This window comes from Hippopotamus amphibius, chromosome 5 (assembly GCF_030028045.1).
Source record: "Hippopotamus amphibius kiboko isolate mHipAmp2 chromosome 5, mHipAmp2.hap2, whole genome shotgun sequence".
NCBI classification, from domain to species: Eukaryota; Metazoa; Chordata; class Mammalia; order Artiodactyla; family Hippopotamidae; genus Hippopotamus; species Hippopotamus amphibius.
This window is the reverse complement of record NC_080190.1, coordinates 67,333,473-67,353,182: the sequence shown is the minus strand read 5'-3', so window position 1 is coordinate 67,353,182 and position 19,710 is coordinate 67,333,473. Positions and strand designations below refer to the sequence as shown.

Genomic DNA, 19,710 nt, shown 5'->3' with positions numbered 1-19,710 from the left:
AACCCGTGCCCCCTGCATTGGCAGAGCGACAAAGCTTTTAAATTTAATTAGATTCCATTTGTTTATTTTTGCTTTTGTTTCTTTTGTTTTAGGAGACAGATCCAAAAAATAATGCTGTGATTTATGTCAAAGAGTGTTCTGCCTGTGTTTTCTTCTAGGAGATTTATGGTTTCAGGTCTTATATGTTGTTCTTTAATCCACTTGATGTTTATTTTTGTATGTGGTGTGAGAAAATTTCTAATTTCATTCTTTTAGATGTAGCTGTCCAGCTTTCCCAGCACCACTTATTGAAGAGACTATCTTTTCCCCACTGTATATTTTTGCCTTTGTTGTAGATTGTACATGGGTTTATTTCTGGGGTCTCTATTCTGTTCCATTGATCTATGTATCTGTTTTTGTGCCAGTATGATACTCTTTTGATTACTGTAGCAGAATAGTATAGTCTGAAGTTAGGCAGTGTGATACACCCAGTTCTGTACTTCGTTCTCAAGGTTGTTTTGGCTGTTTGGGGCCCTTTGTGTTTTCATACAAAAAATTATTTGGTAATTTTGATTTGGTATTTTGATAGGGATTGCATTGGATGTGTAGATTGCCTTGGATAGTATGGTCATTTTAAAAATATTAATTCTTGCAATCCATGAAAACAGTATATCTTTCCATCCGTTTGTGTTAGCTTCAGTTTCTTTCATTAATATCTTATAGTTTTCTGAGTACAGGTCTTTTATCTCCTTAGTTAGAGTTATTCCTTGGTATTTTATTCTTTTTGATGGGATTGTAAATGGGATTGTTTCCTCAATTTTTTTCTGATAGTTTGTTGTCTGTGTATAGATATGCAAGAGATTTCTGTATGTTAATTTTCTATCCTGTAACTTTACCAAATTCATTGATGAGCTCTTGCAGGTTTTGGTGATTTATTTATTTATTTATTTTTTTAGAATTTTCTATGTATAGTATCAAGTAACCTATAGTGACAGTTTTACTGCTTCTTTTCCAATTTGGATTGCTTTTATTTTTTCTTCTTGTCTGATTGCTATGGCTAGGACTTCCAATAGTATGTTGAATAAAAGTAGCAAGAGTGGGCATCCTTGTCTTGTTCCTAATCTTACATGAAATGCTTTCAGCTTTTCACTATTCAGTATGATGTTAGTTGTGGGCTTATGGTTTATCATAATGGCCTTTAGTATGTTGAGGTGTGTTCCCTCTATACCCACTTTGTGATGAGTACATTATTTGGATGTTTGAGGTTTTTTGTTTGTTTGTTTTGCTTTTTTTTTGGCCATGCTATGCAGCTTGAGGCATCTTAATTCCCCTAACCTGGGCCCCTGGCAGTGAAAGCACTGAGTCCTATCCACTGGATTGCCAGGGAATTCCTCATTACTTTGTTTTCTTAAAGTTTATTTTTATAGTTAGTAGAGTGTAGGACATGTTTTCAAGTATTTGTAAACTTGTGATACCCAGTGTTTTTAAAAAGCTAACATGAGATGTAACTGAATAATAATGGTCAATTTATTTCCTAATATGTATACCAAGTATTTTCTATTACCTGCTTTGTCTTTGAAAAATGCAAGAGATCAAAGTGTAAAACTATTGAAACAGCAGTCCAAGGGATCTAGACTGAGTAGGAAAACAAGAAAATGAAAAGATGCAAAATGAACTGTGAATAGGTAAGGGTGGTCAAGAAACGAGGAGATATCATAAAGTAAAGATCTTTGGCACTATCATAATTCTTGGAAGCACATTTTTAAAAATTGAAGTTTAGTTGATTTACAGTGTTGTGTTAGTTACAAGTGTATAGCAAAGTGTTTCAGTTATACATATTTATATACATCTTCTTCAGATTCTTTTCCATTATAGGTTATTAAAAGATATTGAATATAGTTCCCTGTGCTATACAGTAGGTCCTTGTTGTTTATCTGTTTTATATATAGTAATGTGTATCTGTTAATCCTGAACTCCTAATTTTTCCCTTCCCCCTTTCCCCTTCAGTAACTATAAATTTGTTTTTGTGTCAGTCAGTTGCTTTTTATTTTAGCTCATTGAGACTGTCATGCTTTTGGTACATAAATTTTAAAAGGACCTCAAGATCGTCTCTGTAGGGGAATGTACAGTCCAGTGTACTTGGAATGCATACATATAAAATTAAAAACTTCAAGAAAAAAAATTTCTCTTTAATTCTATTTTACAGTGGTAACTATTATTAACATTTTAGGTTTATACTACTAGCTTTTTGTCTGCGCTAGACATGTGTGTGTGTCTGGGGGGTGGGGATGTGCTGCAAGGCTTGTGGGATGTTAGTTCCCAGACGAGGGATCAAACCCTGACCACAGCAGTGAAAGTACTGAGTCCTAACCACTGGACTGCCAGGGAATTCCCAGTGTTTGTGTGTTTTAAATAAAAAGGGATGATTATGTCCCATGTGCAACTTATTTTGGTTAATGATATTATGAATATCTTGCCATGCAATCACTAGATTGATACATAGAATAATGGCTGCACATTTTTTCACAACATGAATATATGGGTTTGTTTATTTCATACTTTCTCTATTATAAATGTTATGTTGCATTATGATGTGCTTACATACATTTCTACTTTTTTTAGTTTTGCAATTTGGATGGATGAAAACGTTACATTTATTTTCATTTGCTTGTCTTCTAGTAAAGTTGGACAGCTTTTGATCATTTTGACTTCCACCTAAGTGAATTGCATGTGCCCAGTCTTTCCTCACTGTTCTGTTGAGTCACTTTCCTTCTTAGTTTGTTGGAGCTCTTTTTCCTTAAGAATAGTACCTCCTTACATGTATCGTGAATATTTTCCCAGTCTGTCACTTGACTTTTCAATTTATTTTTGGCAATATTTCTCCTGCCTTTATAAGTAGCTATGCATATCAGAAAATAAACCCATTTTACATCATGATTCAGTGCACAAACACATGCGTAGAAGATTTATATGACAATACTTATCTTCGCTAAATGTAGTATACTTATTTTTTTTAATGTTCCATTAAAGACACACTTGTCACAAAGCATGACAATTGGTATTGGGACTCAAAGGTTGTGATCAGCAATTTGAAAAGCATATAATGGTGTCTTTGCCTTTAAGATTGTTAATATCATATGTAGTCAAAGAATTCTATCTCTTACGGTTTATTGCTTCTTGCTTTTGCTTTGGAAGATTTTTTCCTACTTTATAAATTTTCTTATTTTTATATCTATATGTAAATTATTATTATATCTGGAATTTTTGTTGCATGTTATGAGATAGGGATCATACTTCCCTCTTGTCATTATTAAGAAATTGATACTTTCTCTACTGCTTACAAATGCCAGCATTTTAGCAATAAATTATTAAAATATTTTTGAATTTAGTCTGTTAATTTGTCTCTCTACCCTACATGTTAAACTTATTATTCCTTTTAATATTAAAAATATTATAATATTGCTGTCTTTTTAAAAATCAGCTATTTCATTTATTTTTACAAAGTTGTTTTTTAAATGTAATATACATATAGAAAAATGTATATATGATAATTGTATATTTTGATGAATTTTGATAAAATGAACACAGCCTATGTAACCTGTACCCTGACTAAGGAATTAGATATAGCCCTTCTGAACGCCGATTCTTTTTTTTTAGTCAATACTCCTGGTTTTTCTATGGAGTCAGTTATATCATCATTCAATAAGAAGTCTCCTAATTTTTTTATATTTAGAATTTACTGTCTTCAAGGCATTGACTAGAATATCTAGAGCCGTGTTAAATATTATAGAGGTTATTTTATATTTGCTCCTGACAAAAATGTCCCCTATTGTCTTGTCCTCTGGTACAATTTTGGATGAGCTGTTTCAAGGTTTAAAAAAATAGGGATTAGAGGGGGGAATAGTGATTCCTTAATGGGTACAATGTTTCTTTTAGGGGTGATGAAAATGTTCCAGAATTAGAGTTGATTGTTGAACAACATTGTGAAAACAACCTCGGAATTATGCAATTTCAAATGATAAAATGGTGAATTTTATTTCATGGGAACTTCATCTCAAAAAAATTCTAAAAAAGGATGTCACTATCCACTCACCAGAATGGCTAATGTATAAAGACAGAAAATAGTGATTGTTAATAAGAACATGAGCTAATTGTTAATAAAAATCGAAACTCGTAATTTCTGCTGTCAGTGTGTAGTGATAACCACTGTAGAAAATTTTTTGGCCTATCTCCTAAAGCTGAAGATACATGCGTATCTACACACACTGAATGACCCAGCACTTCCACTCCACCCAATGTATACATAAGTTCACCAAAAGATAACAGTAATGTATTATAGCAGTGTACTTTGTTATAGCCAAAAACTAAAAATGTGTCCATCTACAGTAGAATAGACAAATACATTGTAGTATATTCAATCAATGAATTACTGTATAGCAGTATGAATGAATGGATTACAGTTATACTTTACAATGTTCATGACTCACAAATATAATTTTGAGTAAAAGGAAATCAGTTGTATAGTTTGGAAAACAGCAAAAGAAATCTGATAAGATGTCATAACAGTGGTGACCCTGTGGCAGTGGAGTGATGACTCGATGTGGTTTTTTTGTTTTGTTTTTGTTTTTTTAATAAATTTATTTATTTGTTGGCTGTGTAGGGTCTTTGTTGCTGTGCTCGGGCTTTCTCTAGCTGCGGCACGCGGGGCCTACTCTTTGTTGCAGTGCGTGGGCTTCTCAGTGCAGTGGCTTCTCTTGCTTTGGAACATGGGCTTTAGTAGTTGTGGCACATGGGCTCAATAGTTGTGGCTTGTGGGCTCTAGAGTGCCGGCTCAGTAGTTGTGGTGCACGGGCTTAATGTGTCCATGGCATATGGGATCTTCCTGGGCCAGGGCTCGAACCCGTGTCCCCTGCACTGGCAGGTGGACTTCCAACCACTGCACCACCAGGGAAGCCCTAGATGTGTTTTTTTAATTGAAAAATTTTTTTTTGCTATTTTTATTCTTTTCTCATTATCGAAGTGTACTTGATTTACAATGTATTAATTACTGCTGTACAGCAAAGTGGTTCAGTTATACATAAATACTTCTTTTTTATATTCTTTTCCCTTATGGTTTATCATAGAATATTGAATATATTTCTCTGTGCTATACAGTAGGACCTTGTTGTTTATTAGATGTAAGTTTCTCAATTGGGATCTGGGTATTCAGGTGTTCATTTTGTGAAAATTCAACAAGCTATATATTTATGATTTATATTTTTTTTGTGTGTATGTTCTACTTCAGTACAGTTTGCATTGAAATAATAGGTATTGTTAATTGAATGGCATCAATGTAAAAATATTTTAAAATTTTATTTTGGCAAAAAATAAATATACCAAAATATTAACAGGCATGGGATTATGATGGTTTCTACCTCTTTTTTTTTTCTTTCCCCTTATTGGTATTGTATAACTTTTGAAAATGTAAAAAAGTGAAGATAAAATGTTTTCAGGGACTTCACATTCAGTTGCTTCTAAATTGTAAATATCGTATAGCTCTTACTCAGATATTTGAGTAGATTATATGAGTAATTTCTATGTTTATTTTATAGGTAGATTTTGGCAACAAAACAGTAAATGGCCCCAAGTCAGAATCCATGGAATACAGTAGTTGTGGTCATGAGGAAGAACAAAGATTGGAATTGAATTCATGTCCCTTAGAAAATGTAACTAAAAATGAAGAAAGTATGACAGGTATTGAAGTGGAGAAGTGGACACAAAACAAGAAATCACACTTAACTGATCATGTCAAAGGAGAATTTAATACAATTAAAACAGAAGCTGAAAATCTGAAAAACTCTGAAGATGACAGGAAAAAAATCCTACTTACTGACCTCCTTGAACCTCAAAAATTGTTTGCACAAACTGTAAGAAACGGCATTAAAAATGTACACTATTTACCAACTGAAACAAATTTGTCTTTTAAAAAAATCAACATTGAAGAACTTGGCAAGGCATTTGAAAACAATCCTTATAAATTCCTGAAAGACACCGCAAACCATAACAATGCCATGAGTGCCATTGCTACTAGCACGAGCTGTGACCATCTCAAGGGGAGAAGTAATGTTTTGGTTATTCAGAAGCCTGGCTTTAATTGTAAGTCTTTTCCAGATCCTGCAAACCGCAACTTAAATAGTCATGCTAGTATACACAATGAAAGTGATCAACCAAAATCCCTAGAAATTATAACAAATAGAGAACTAAAAGAAGGATCAACACTTCAACCAGGTCTTCTATCCCTAATGAGAGATAGGAGATTAACATTAGAGCAAGTAGTGGCCATAGAAGCTCTAACACAACTTTCAGAAGCCCCATCAGAAAATTCCTCACCATCGAAGTCAGAGAAGGATGAAGAAACAGAACAGAGAACAGCTAGTTTGCTTAATAGCTGTAAAGCTATCCTGTATTCTGTAAGGAAAGACCTCCAAGATCCAAACGTACAAGGGGAGCCACAAAGCCTTCATCACCGTCCATCTTTGGAAAAACAGAGTTCATGCAACACATTGGTGTTCAATGGCCAAAATGTTTCTAAGTCACAGAACAGCTCACCTAGTGACCAAGCATCCACAAAGGCACAGGAATATTCAACAGCCACAAATTCAATATCTCTTTTTATACCAAATTCAAATTCATCTAAAACTGATACCAGTAAAAATGTTGCTCAAGGTAGAATCACTCTTGACAGTTCCAAGAATTTGCATCAGTTGACAACAACAGCAACTAATAAATTGGAGTATTGTAACCAGTCACTGGACAGCAGTATCAAGTTGGACTCAAAGGATGATCCATCATGTCAAGATACGGTTCACAGTAAAATAGAAGAAGATGTTGCTGCACAGTTAACACAACTTGCATCAATAATTAAATTCAATTATGTAAAACCAGAGGACAAAAAAGTTGAAAGTACACCAGCAAGCCTTGTTGCATATAATGTACAGCAAAACTGTAGCCAGGAGAAGGGCATAATACAGCAGAAACCACCTTCCAGTGTACAAAATAATCAAGGCTCTTTAGTAACAAAGCAAAAGAACACAATCCAGAAAAAGACAAAATCTACCCCAGCAAGAGATCGACGGAAAAAGAAGCCTGTGGTCATAAGTTGCCAAGAAAATGACCAGAAAAAGCAGGAACAGTTGTCGTATGAGTATAGTAAGTTACATGACATTTGGATAGCTTCTAAATTTCAGAGATTTGGTCAGTTTGGTCCACATGATTTTCCTCTTCTATTGGGAAAAATTCCTCCGCTAACCAAAGTATGGAAACCACTGACTCAAAGGAGTTCAGCATTAGAACACAAAAAATTATTTCCTCCACTCACTCAGATAAAATTTGAGCGATATTATCCTGAATTAGCACAGGAAAAGATGAAGGTTGAACCCTTGGATTCTCTCCCCATAATCCAGTTAAAAACAGAATCCAACGGGCAGGCGTTTACAGAAAATGCATATACTCAGGTACAGCCAACAGTGAATGTCAATCAGAAAGCTCATCCTTTACTCCAGCCATCCTCTCCAACTAACCAGTGTGCTAATGTGGTGGCTGGTGATGACCAAACACAGTTCCAACAGGATGTTAAAGACCAACTTGTGCATCAGAGACCGCCAACGTTGCCTGGTATCTCTCATGAGACCCCTTTACCGGACCCAGCACAAATTCTCAGGAACCTTAATGTAGTCTGTTCAGGTGGAATTACAGTGGTTTCTACCAAAAGTGAAGAGGACGTCTGTTCATCCAGTGTTGGAGCATCAGAATTTTCCCCACGAGACAGCGCGCAGAAAAGTTTTAATGATTATGCGATGAACTTCTTCACTAATCCTACGAAAACCCTGGTGTCCACAACGAAAGATTCTGAATTGCCTACCTGCAACTGTCTTGGTAAGTGCCTGCATGTGTGTTTCTTCATTTTCTTGCATTAACTGCCTCAAGTCATGACCAAATCAAGTTTTGTTTACCTTTTATGTGTGATGTTTTGGCCCCACGAGTATTCTAGCTAGGGTGGACTAAATAACTCTATACCCATTTTTCTGTGGGACCTTTATTGATGCTGCTCAGATAAATGGGAAATCCAGCTGGTAACTTGGAAATTTTCTTAAGTGGAAAATTTGATTTCTCTCAAGCTAGATGTCTCTCAAGTTGTTTATTGTGCATATCATAAGAATGAATTTCCTTAATACTTCATCACAGTTTATTCTTCCTATATTCAAAGGAATTTCAACTCTTAAGCCTTTTGTTTTAAGATATGTATTTTAAAATTGTGCAGTATAACATGCATACAGAGAACATAAAATATATGTGCAACTTAACAAATAACGTAAAAAATGTATCTGTGTAGCTGCTAATCCAATCAAGAAGCAGATTGTTCATTAGTATACTCCAAAATGGGTAGTTAAAGGATTGATTGGAAGGACAAAGTAAGTATATCATTCCGGTATTTTTTTTAACCACAATAGAAAAAATAGTGAAGTGTAACAATGACTTTTAGTTCTTGATTATTCAGAGTGCATTTGATATTCTGAAATGAATCCTTCCATTTCCCTGCTCATCATTCAACACAGTTTTGACAGCCTACCACATGCTGAGCACCAAAGACAGGCTCCTCTGAGAATGAGGAGCCTCTAAGGAGAAGGATCTGACAGTCTGGAAGGGGTGACAGTGCTGTCTGAGTGGGGTTGAATTGGGAGAATGAGAGATTCTCGGACCAGGGACAGAAGAGTGTAATAATGACAATGGCTCCTATTCCAGATCTTTTACTGCAAGTCTGATAACTGTTCTACACCCTTGACTTGTTATAGTCACAACAACCCACCAAAGGGAATGAGCATTATCCCCATTTTACAGGTGAGGAGACTGAGTCAGGGGAAGTTCATAGCTAGTAAATGATTAAACTGGAATTCAAAGACAGGCAGTTCCAGCTCCAGAGGCTTTATTTGTAACTTCCATCCTCTGTTGCTTCAAAAATATGAAGTGAAAAAGAGACTATTTTTCTGAATATCATTAAAAACGGGAAAAAGGTCTTTAATTTAAAATGCCATTAAGATTTATATACCTCAGCTAGTCTAATTTGACTGCATACATAGGATGATTGTCTAGTTTCAAGACCATTTCCTTATATAAACCACCTTGTCACAGTAGGAGTCAAGATAGCAAGGCATGCAAAGTTTATTCAGTATATGCAGTGAACCTGGAACTGTTTCATACACCGTCAGTTACATCTTTTCCTATAATTGTTACATTTGAGATTATTGTGCTTATTGTATAGTAATGGGAATTTAAAAAGAGAAACAAAAAAGTTGACTCAAATCATCCCAAGTGAGGGTAAAGGATCCCAATCATATCTGAGGGTAAAGGATTTCTATGATAATGTTATTATTTTGTAGCTAAATTAATAATTAACCTTCAGATCAGGGTTCCTCAAATTTAGTGATACTGGCATTTTAGGTGGGATAATTCTTTGTTATAGGGGGACTGCCTAATCTACTGTAGGCTGTTTAGTGGCATCCCTGGCCTCTACTCACCAGCGATAACATAACACATGCAAGTATGCAGTTGTCACAACCCAAAATATTGCCAAATGACCCCTTTGGCAAAATCACCCCTGATTAAGAACCACTGATTACCAATAAGTTAAAAATTATTCACTGTATCTTGCTTAATTAGCCACAGAAATAATCCTATGTTGTATTTGATATCCAGTTAGAATGGTAAGTAATGATCTTTTGATGTAGGTAGACATGCATTCCCCAGTGATATTAGTTAGACATGAATCTCAGAGGCTAAGTTATACCATTTTCTAAGAAGTATGCAGTTCACACTCACAAAAATTCAAATGGTACAGAAATATGGTGCAAATGTCTTTTTTCTAGAGAAAAGCAGCTATTACAGTTTTTCTATATGAATTAACACTATTAGTGATTTTAATTTTATTTCCAGTTTTACAAAATTTAAGGCTTTTAAAACATACTATTTTTGCAACTTGCTTTTTTAACATAATGAAATCTTGGATTCTTTGATGTTTGTAGACACCATTGTTTTAATAGCTTTATTGTGTTCCAGTATATAAACAACCCCAAATTTATTTAAACTATCACCTCACTGAAAGATCTTGAGTGTTTCTCTTTTTTAATATTGCATATAATTGTAACAAGGAATAATCTTGTGTACATGTGCATTATAAATATATAATTGTGCACCTGTGTAATAGAATAAATTCTTAGTGCAATTTTTGAGCTCAATTTTAATAGGATTCTGATGCCAAACTTTTACAATTGTATTGCTCTTGAATAACTTAATTTTGCACCTCAATTTTTATAGATTTTTTTTAAAGCAGGAGATCTGAGAATAAATACTAACTACAACTTAAAATATGTTTTTCCTCCTCTGATTCATAGAGAAAGAGTAGATTAATTAGGAGCAGAAAGAAAAGGATAAGTTAAATTCCAGGGCCTATTGTCCTAGACTTTAATTACTAAAGCTTACCAAAACCTTGCAAGATTCATTGCTCTGAATTTAAAAAACAAACAAACAAATTAAAAAAAAAAAAGTAAAAATAGCTCTTCCTTGCCCCTCTGCAATTTTGTAAAGCTTTGGGTCTAATAATCTTATTCCTTCCACAGATCGAGTTATACAAAAAGACAAAGGCCCATATTATACACACCTTGGGGCAGGACCAAGTGTTGCTGCTGTCAGGGAAATCATGGAGAATAGGTGAGGAAATATGCTTCCCTGTTAAAATCATTCATTATTGGGGACCTGACTCAATGCAGAGAAATAATCTCTGGGAACAAACATGAGGTGAATGGACACCTTCCAGGAGTATGAGTTGGATGTTTCTTAGGGCCCAGGAAAAGCACAGAGTCCTGGTGTCCCTGCTGAGTCACTCATCACAAGCCATTGGGCACTCAGTAAGACCCTCACAAAGCAAGGCTGTCTTTGTTAAATGCAGACATACTTATTTCTGTGTTATTGTGTAATGGTAGAAATAGTTAAAATTACCTCTGTCAACACTGCATTCACATTCCTTTTGCTTGTCTTGGAGCCAGGCCATTTTTTTAAAAAGAGGGATCCTTAAGGACAAGTAAACAGAACTGGATAACAACTAAAAATATCTGCCACACAAAAGTAAATTTTTAACGAAGTTATAATGATGAGTGTTTGATTTTTTTGTACTTCTATGAATCTGTATCTTATGCACATGAAGATTTAAAAGTGTATTGCAATTATTTCCCCTTCACTGTGTTTCGTACTCAGGTATGGTCAAAAAGGAAACGCCATAAGGATAGAAATAGTAGTGTACACGGGGAAAGAAGGAAAAAGCTCTAATGGGTGTCCAGTTGCTAAGTGGGTGAGTATTTATATTTATTCATTTCTCAAAATGGATTTATTCCACATATAAATTAAATCAATTTTTTTCCATGAAAATGTGGTCTAGAAAAATACCCACCCCCATTATTCCCAGGGAAAAAAGGAGGCTATTTGTCTTAGCCTGGGCTTTTTATATTGATGAACAAAAGGGTATGGCCATTCCCAGTTGGTATCTAGTGATAAAGAGTCATTAGCCTTACCAGCTTTTTGTTACTTTTAGAGAGCATCAGTGCATTTATAATTAGCATAAATGAATGGTACTAAACTATACATATTGCTTCCTCTATCTTTTCTTACACATTCTTTTTTCATATTCTTTTCCATTATGGTTTATCACAGGATATTAATATAGTTCCCTGTGCTGTACAGTAGGACCTTGTTTGTCCATTCTATATATACCAGTTTGCATCTGCTAATCCCAAACTCCCACTCCTAGCCTCTCCCACCCTCCTCCCCACTTGGCAACCACCAGTCTATTCTCTATATCCCTGATTTTGTTTCTGTTTTGTAGATTTCACATATAAGTTATATCATATGGTATGTCTCTTTCTGACTTCACTTAGTGCGATAATCTCCAGTTGCACCTATGTCTTACATTCATCACTTATTTTGAAATTCTTTCTGATTCATTATCTCATAGGGCCACCTTAATGAAGATCATACAATATTGAAAGCAAAATCAAAATTTTTACAACATTATTTCCAACGTTATTTCTGTGACTACTTTGAGTTTTCTAAAATTGCGGGGCTACAAACTGGATTTAGCTTCTTTAGGAAGTTCTCAACTGAGAAGCAGTATCATAGCCAAATGTATATTTTCAGGAGGGTGTTCACATCCACAAAGATATTGACCAGTTTATTTGGAATTCTTGACCAAAGGATCATTTGAGATCCTGTGCTGTCATTTGTCAGGAATGATGATGGCTATAAAGATGACTGTAATAACTGCCTTTCATTAAATGTCAGGCACCATGTTAAGAACTTGACATACATTCCTCATCAATCCCTATAGAGGGACTCTCATGGTTTTGGAAAAGGGAAAAGTCATTGTCTTTATGCCCATTTCAGAAGACTGAAAAACATAAAATGCAAAATGGTGATAGGGCTTGAACCCCACTATTCTTCAAGCAAGACAATTGCCGCATCCATACCGGTCCTAGCAAGCTGTATGTCTTTGTTATTTCTTTTTTTGTTTTTTTGGCTGTGCTGCATGGCATGTGGGATTGAACCCATACCCCCCACAGTGGAAGAGCGGAATCTTAACCACTGGACTGCCAGGGAAGTCCCTCTGGTAGGGTTTTGATTGGAATTGAATCAAATCTAGCAACCAGTTTGGGGGAATCCTTAACCACTGGACTGCTAGGGAATTCCCTGTTTGGTTACTTTTCAACCTTTGGAAGGTGACAGCAGTGATGAGCCCAAGAGCTGGGCACTGAACACTAAATATGTTAGAATACTTTAAGTTTCTTCGATCTATTTGGAGTGCGTAGTCTTATCGAAATATAAATGAACATATCAAGGAATTCTCCATATATTTAACACTACCCCAATAGTGATATAAATCGTTCTAGTACCTCAGAATGTTTATAGAACATAGGTTTAATGGCAGGAGCTCCAACAGCTGACTGGAAAGATGAATTGATTTCCTAATATAAGATATGTACTAGGATGGGGAGAAGAAACACAGGAGCCTGAGTCCCTGATGGTACTAATAGAACTGCTGTAACAATCTTAGGCTTCTTCCTTTTTTTTTTTTAATAACTTTATTTTATTTATTTACTTATTGGCTGTGTTGGGTCTTCGTTGCTGCACACGGGCTTTCTGTAGTTGTGGCGAGTGGGGGGCTACTCTTCATTGTGGTGCATGGGCTTCTCATTGCAGTGGCTTCTCGTGTTGTGGAGCTCCAGTAGTTGCGGCACACAGACTCAATACTTGTGGCTCTCGGGCTCTAGAGCGCAGGCTCGGTAGTTGTGGCACACGGGCTTAGTTGCTCCGCGGCATGTGGGATCTTCCTGGAGCAGGGCTTGAACCCGTGTCCCCTGCATTGGCAGGCGGATTCTTAACGACTGCGCCACCTAGGAAGTCTCCCAATCTTAGGCTTCTTAAACCTTGGTTTCTCTAACATGAGAGAAATTTTTTTCACTTCTTTAAAACCTGTTTTTAGGGACTTTTCTGTTATTAAATAGAATCAAGTCCCAAATAAGATACCTGCCTTCAAATTGTTACAATGTGGGTGAATTTGGAAGAGAAAAAAAGACCATTTCAGAAGGAGAAAGATAAGTGAAGGAACTCATGCTTACTGATGACTTTCCATTGCCAGGCCCTGGGCTAGATCCTGGGGATACAAATGTGAATTCAGATGGACCAGTCATTTCATTGTGTAGATGGGAAGAAACTGGCCCTGAGTCATACCTGCTAGCACAAACACATTTTGAACTAAAGTTTACTTACTCTGTAGTATCGTGAATGTTTGCTGCAGCCATCCTGCCTCCCAAGAACTAAATAAAATTTCCTAAAATGCTCACTGTAAGTGTAACATTTTCCCTAAAATTTCCATCATGTGAGTGGTTGGGGTGGCGCTGGGATGGGGGTGGGGGCGTCAGTGGTTGTGAACTATTGTTTCCCAAGGACCAACTTCTTGTCTTGCTGTGCACACTGTCAACTCAGCTGTGAAAGTTTTCTCTCAATTTCCACACAACATTCACCCACACAAGACAATCCCCACATGTGAGAGTTTTGGTGAAGATATATCTAAACAGTAGTCAGAGTGATCTTCATTCTTATTTTTATGTTTCACTCACTGTTGAAAAAGTTAAGATGGTTGATTCAAAACATTTTAAAGTAGGAAATAATACAGACTGCCCATTTTTTATACTGGGTTATTAGGCTTCTATTGATTTTTATAGAAGGTCCTTTAGAAAACTGACTGTTTGTGATAAGTTGCAAATATATTTTCTATTTGTCTTTTTTTTTTTTTCCCCATGCTACACAACATGTGGGATCTTAGTTCCCCGACCAGGGATTGAACCCGTGCCCCATGCAGTGGAGGGGTGGGGTCTTAAGGACCATCAAGGAATTCCCTGTTTGTCATAATTTTTAACATTCAGATTTTTTAAATGAGATGAAATTTTAAGTTCAATTTTTAATGAAAAACTTTGCTTTTATGGCTTTAGTATATCTTAGGGGAAAAAAATCTTTACCACTTCTAGCTTATAAATGATTCTCAAATTTTCTTTTCATAATATTTTAATGATTTCATTTTTTTCTACACTTAACTACTGTATTCATCATATGTGTAGGATGTTAGTCACAACTTAATTTTTTTCAACTGCCTACCCAGCTCTCCAACACCACTTACTTGTCTGTCTTCTCCCTAATGATTTGTATTTGTTCACATTCGTAAATTTTCTATTCTGTCACATTCCTGTTATGTCTCTCCTGTATCAGCATCAAATTACTCTAATTATTTGGGTTTAAAAATATGGTTTAATATCTGATAGAGCTAATTCTTCAGAAATTTCCTGACTGTTCTTGCCTTGTTTATTTTTCCATATGAGTTTATAATCACCTTGTCTATTTGCAAGAAATACCTTGTCTATTTTGGTATTTTTATTGGAATCATATTACAGAGAGAATTTGGAGAATTTACTGTTTAAAATTATTTATTTATTTATTTATTTATTTATTTATGGCTGTGTAGGGTGTTCGCTGCAGTGCTCAGGCTTCTCATTGCTGTGGCTTCTCTTGTTGCAGAGCATGGGCTCCAGGCACGTGGGCTCAGTAGTTGTGGCTTGCCGGCTCTAGAGCACAGGCTCACTAGTTGTGGCACACAGGCCTAATCGTTTCGTGGCATGTGGGATCTTCCCCGCCCAGGGCTTGAACCCATGTCTCCTGCATTGACAGGCGGATTCTTAACTACTGTGCCACCAGGGAAGTCCTAGAATTTACGTTTTTGATATTTAGTCTTCCTGTCCTAAATACTATAATTTTCCATTTGTTGATGCCTTCTTTTGTCCTTCAGGAGTGTTTTAAAGTTTTGTTCCTATAGGGTTTACATGCTTCTTGTTTTCCAATTTATTTCTCTTGTATATCTCAGATGTACAATCATAATCTATAACAACAAATTTATATTCCCCTTTCCAAATTTAAAGTAGCAATTCCTTTTTTTCATTTAATACAGTTAGTCTAAGATACTAACTCCAAAATTTTATATTGCTTTAAATATGGTCTCCTTGTCTTTTTCCTCTCTTCAGTGAGAGTGTTTCAGTGTTTTCTTCTTATGAATGGGTCATCAGGGAAGGCCTCTTTGGAGAGAGAACTTTTAAGTTGAGAATTCAGTGACAAGAAGGAGCCAAGTATGCAAAGAATACCCCCAAGAATGCAAGGAAGTACATTCCTAGGCAGAGAAAACACTAACTACAAAGGTCAAGGAAGAGAGGACATTCTTTAATAATCTCAGAGGAGTCTAGTGCAATTGAGGAGGTAGAGAATGGAAACAGGAGAAGGTAAAAAGTAGGCAGAAGCCAGAGCATAAATGGTTTTGTAGGCCATAGTGAGTTTTAGTCCATGAACAACATGAAGCCTTTGAAGTATTTTAATTAGGGATGTGTTATCTATCTGGTTTATGTTTTATAAAGAGCATTCTAAGTACTTACTTGATAAGCTCAATATTACTTCTCTGTTGCTTCTTTACAAATTACTCAAATTTGGTAGATTTGAACAGCAAACATTTATTGTCTCATCGCTTTTGTGAGTCAGGAATCTGTAGGTAACTTAAGAGGGTACTTCCAGAAGAGGTCTTGATCATCTCAAAACTTTTTTTATTTTTTTATGAACTTTTATTGAAATATAATTGACATACAATAAACTGCATATATTTAAAGTGTAGAATTTGATTTTTTTTTTCTTCTTAGTGGTGTCTATATGGCAATCTCCTGATTCATCCTACCCCGACCCCACCCCCGCTGCTTTCCCCGCCTTGGTGTCCATATGTTTGTTCTCTACGTCTGTGTCTCCATTTTTGCCTTACAAACTGGTTGGTCTATACCATTTTTCTATATTCCACGTATATACATTAGTATACGATGTTTGTTTTTCTCTTTCTGATTTACTTCACACTGTATGACAGTCTCTAGGGCCATCCATGTCTCTATAGATGTCCCAATTTGGTTCCTTTTTACAGATGAGTAATATTCCATTGTATGTATGTACCACTTTTTTTTTTTATATAAATTTATTGGCTGCATTGGGTCTTTGTTGCTGCATACAGACTTTCTCCAGTTGTGGTGAGTGAGGGGGCTACTCTTCATTGTGGTGTGTGGGCTCCTCATTGCGGTGGCTTCTCTTGTTGCAGAGCACGGGCTCTAGGTGCGTGGGCTAAAGTAGTTGCAGCACATGGGCTCAATAGTTGTGGCGCACAGGCTTAGTTGCTCCGCGGCATGTGGGATCTTCCTGGAGCAGGGATCGAACCCGTGTCCCCTGCATTGGCAGGTGGGTTCTTAACCACTGTACCACCTAGGAAGCCACACATCTTCTTTATTATCATCTCAAAACTTGTCTGGGGAGTGGGGTGCTGGAGGGTCCACTTCCCATGTCATTTGCAGGAAGCTTTAGTTCCTTGATAGCTATTTACTAGAGGACTCACTATCTTGTCACAGGACTTCTTAAGTGTTTTCTCATGTCAATAGCTTGTTTTTCCCCAGAGTGAGTCAATCAAAATATAACAAGGAGGAAGCCACAGTGTCTTTTATGACATTGGCCTGGGAAGTTGCTGCACAATTGAGCCTTATTTAATGTAGGAGGGGACTATGTAGGGGCATAAATACAAGGTGGTGGTGATGATTGAGGGCATCTTGGAGACTGGCTATTACAAAATTCAGTATCTCTTCTTCACTAAAAATATCAATATGTTAAGGATACTACATTGACATTGTAAAATGTAGCTATCTTAGCCCTATCCAATATATTTAGTATATAATACATCTAATCTAATCTATCTTCCTTAGCCCTGTTGTCTCTAAAGGCGAAACACTTCAACTGTGAATCTTTATTCACAAAATAATGCTGTTGAGCATCAACATTGTTTATTATGGGGCATATCAACAAAAAAGTTTGTCAAATATAAAGGTAGAGTTTACCTGTGATCATAAATTGAACACTTATCAAGCAACTACCCAGGTGAAAAATGCAACATTGCTAGGTTCCCAGAAGCCCCGCATTCTGACTTCTGTGGTAATAATTTTCTTGCCCATCCCCCTGTGTGTTTCTATTCTTTTGTGTTTTGCCCCCACATAGTACCTTGCACATTTGCTGAAATAAATGGTAGGGATTTGTTCCCAATCTGTTAGTTATTATTTTTTAATGCACATTTTTTTGTATGTATGTATGTATGTATGTATTTATTTTTGGTTGCACTGGGTCTTAGTTGTGGCAGGTGGGCTCCTCAGTTGCAGCTCCAGCCTCCTTAGTTGCAGCTTGCTCACTTCTTAGTTGCAGCAGGTGGGCTCCTTTGTTTTGGCATGCAAACTGTGCATTGCGGCACGTCTGTGGGATCTAGCTCCCTGACCAGGGATTGAACCCAGTGCCCCTAAATTGGGAGCATGGAGTCTTATCCAATGTGCCATCAGGGAAGTCCCTGTTAGTTATTTCTGAATCTTTTACTTATTTGCCTTTAAGTAGCAAAACGTGAAAATATCCTTATGGCAGCTGGCTTCCACTTGAGTAAGTGACCCAAAAAAGCAAGGTGGCTGGGTTAAGTGGTAGGATTTTTGATGATTCTTTCTGCCTTTCAAATCTTCTCTAGCATAACAGTAATAATTACACTGATAGAATTTTCATATATATCAATACTTTTATTTTTTATGAAGGCAAATATGAAGTCTGCAGCTTAAAGATTTTGGCAGGAACTTTCTGTTAAAATCCTATTAATGGCTTAAGTCTTCTTAATGGTTCTTAGGTACATAAAAAAGAGTATTTAGCATTTTCCATAATGCAGGTATAGCAAAATTATTTTCTTATTTTCCCTTTTTCAGTTTTTCTTTCAGAATCTGGCTCTTTTCACAAATACAAAAACAATTCAGAGACAAGACTGAAATAAAGCATAGTTGCAAAGAACTTATGCAAATTTTAATGCCTACTAATGACAGTACAAAAGAATGATTTTTTAAAAAATATTTATTTATTTAGCTGTACTGGGTCTTGGTTGCTGAGTGCAGGATCTTTAGTTGTAGCATGCTAACTCTTGGTTGCGGCATGTGAGGTCTAGTTCCCTGACCAGGGATCAAACCTGGGCCGCCTGCATTGGGAGCTCAGAGTCTTAGCCACAGCATCACCAGGGAAGTCCTACAAAAAAATAATCTTTTTTTTTTTTAATTTTTTAAAATAAATTTATTTATTTATTTATTTTTATTTATTGGCTGCATCGGGTCTTCATTGCTGTGCTCAGGCTTTCTCTAGTTGTGGCGAGCGGGGGCTACTCTTTGTTGCAGTGTGAGGGCTTCTCATTGAGGTGGCTTCTCTTATTGGGGAGCACAGGCTCTATGCACGTGGGCCTCAGTAGTTGCGGCACATGGGCTCAGTAGTTGTGGCACATGGGCTCAGTAGTTGTGGTGCTCGGGCTTAGTTGCTCTGCGGCATGTGGAATCTTCCTGAGGTGGGGATTGAACCTGTGTCCCCTGCATTAGCAGGCTGACTCCCAACCACTGTGCCACCTAGGAAGTCCCCCCAAAAATAATCTTAATAACAAAACCAAGAATTAATTCTGTGAATCTGTGAAAAAAATAGGTCTTATAAATGATTACATATGTTAGAGAAATTGTAATGTTAATCAAACTCTATTTTTTGCAAAATTTCCAAGTTATGTTATTTAAAATACTCATATTGTTCTTTGCTTGTGCCTGGAGCAATGCCCAGCCCACAGTTAGCACTCAAGAAATTTTTGTTGAATGAATGAATATAGCTTAAATAAGACTGTTATTTAACATTGAATATATTGAATCGCAATTGGTATCTTGAAATAGTATTGCTGTGGTATAGATTATTAGCTCTTTCCTGAGACATGGGCCATTTTAAGTATTAGAACTAATAGTCTGCTAAAGTTGTCCAACCCAAATTTGAGCTCTTGATAGAGGTTAAATAAAAAATGCATTGAAACAGTTTTCTCTATAGTCTACATTGTTTTTAGGACTTTATTATTTTGAATAACACTAGCAGTGTCAAGTCTTACATATGGATACTTAAAGCAAGAATGCAGGAAAAGGAGGGAAAGGAAATGAAGGTCAATCATTTTAAACTAAGAAATCTAATAAACCTTCAACTGGTAGCTTGTATTGC

At 36.2% G+C, this 19,710-nt stretch overlaps 1 protein-coding gene across 8 annotated transcripts in view; it reads left to right on the top strand.

The window, feature by feature from the left end:
• Positions 1-19,710, top strand: part of TET1 (tet methylcytosine dioxygenase 1) — a 133,703-nt gene that overhangs the window by 74,186 nt on the left and 39,807 nt on the right. For all 8 annotated transcript variants that reach the window (XM_057735363.1, XM_057735362.1, XM_057735361.1 and 5 more), the window contains 3 exons: positions 5,571-7,893; positions 10,632-10,722; positions 11,266-11,359. In XM_057735363.1, coding sequence (XP_057591346.1) covers positions 5,571-7,893; positions 10,632-10,722; positions 11,266-11,359 — 2,508 coding nt within the window. The remainder of the gene's footprint in view (positions 1-5,570; positions 7,894-10,631; positions 10,723-11,265; positions 11,360-19,710) is intronic.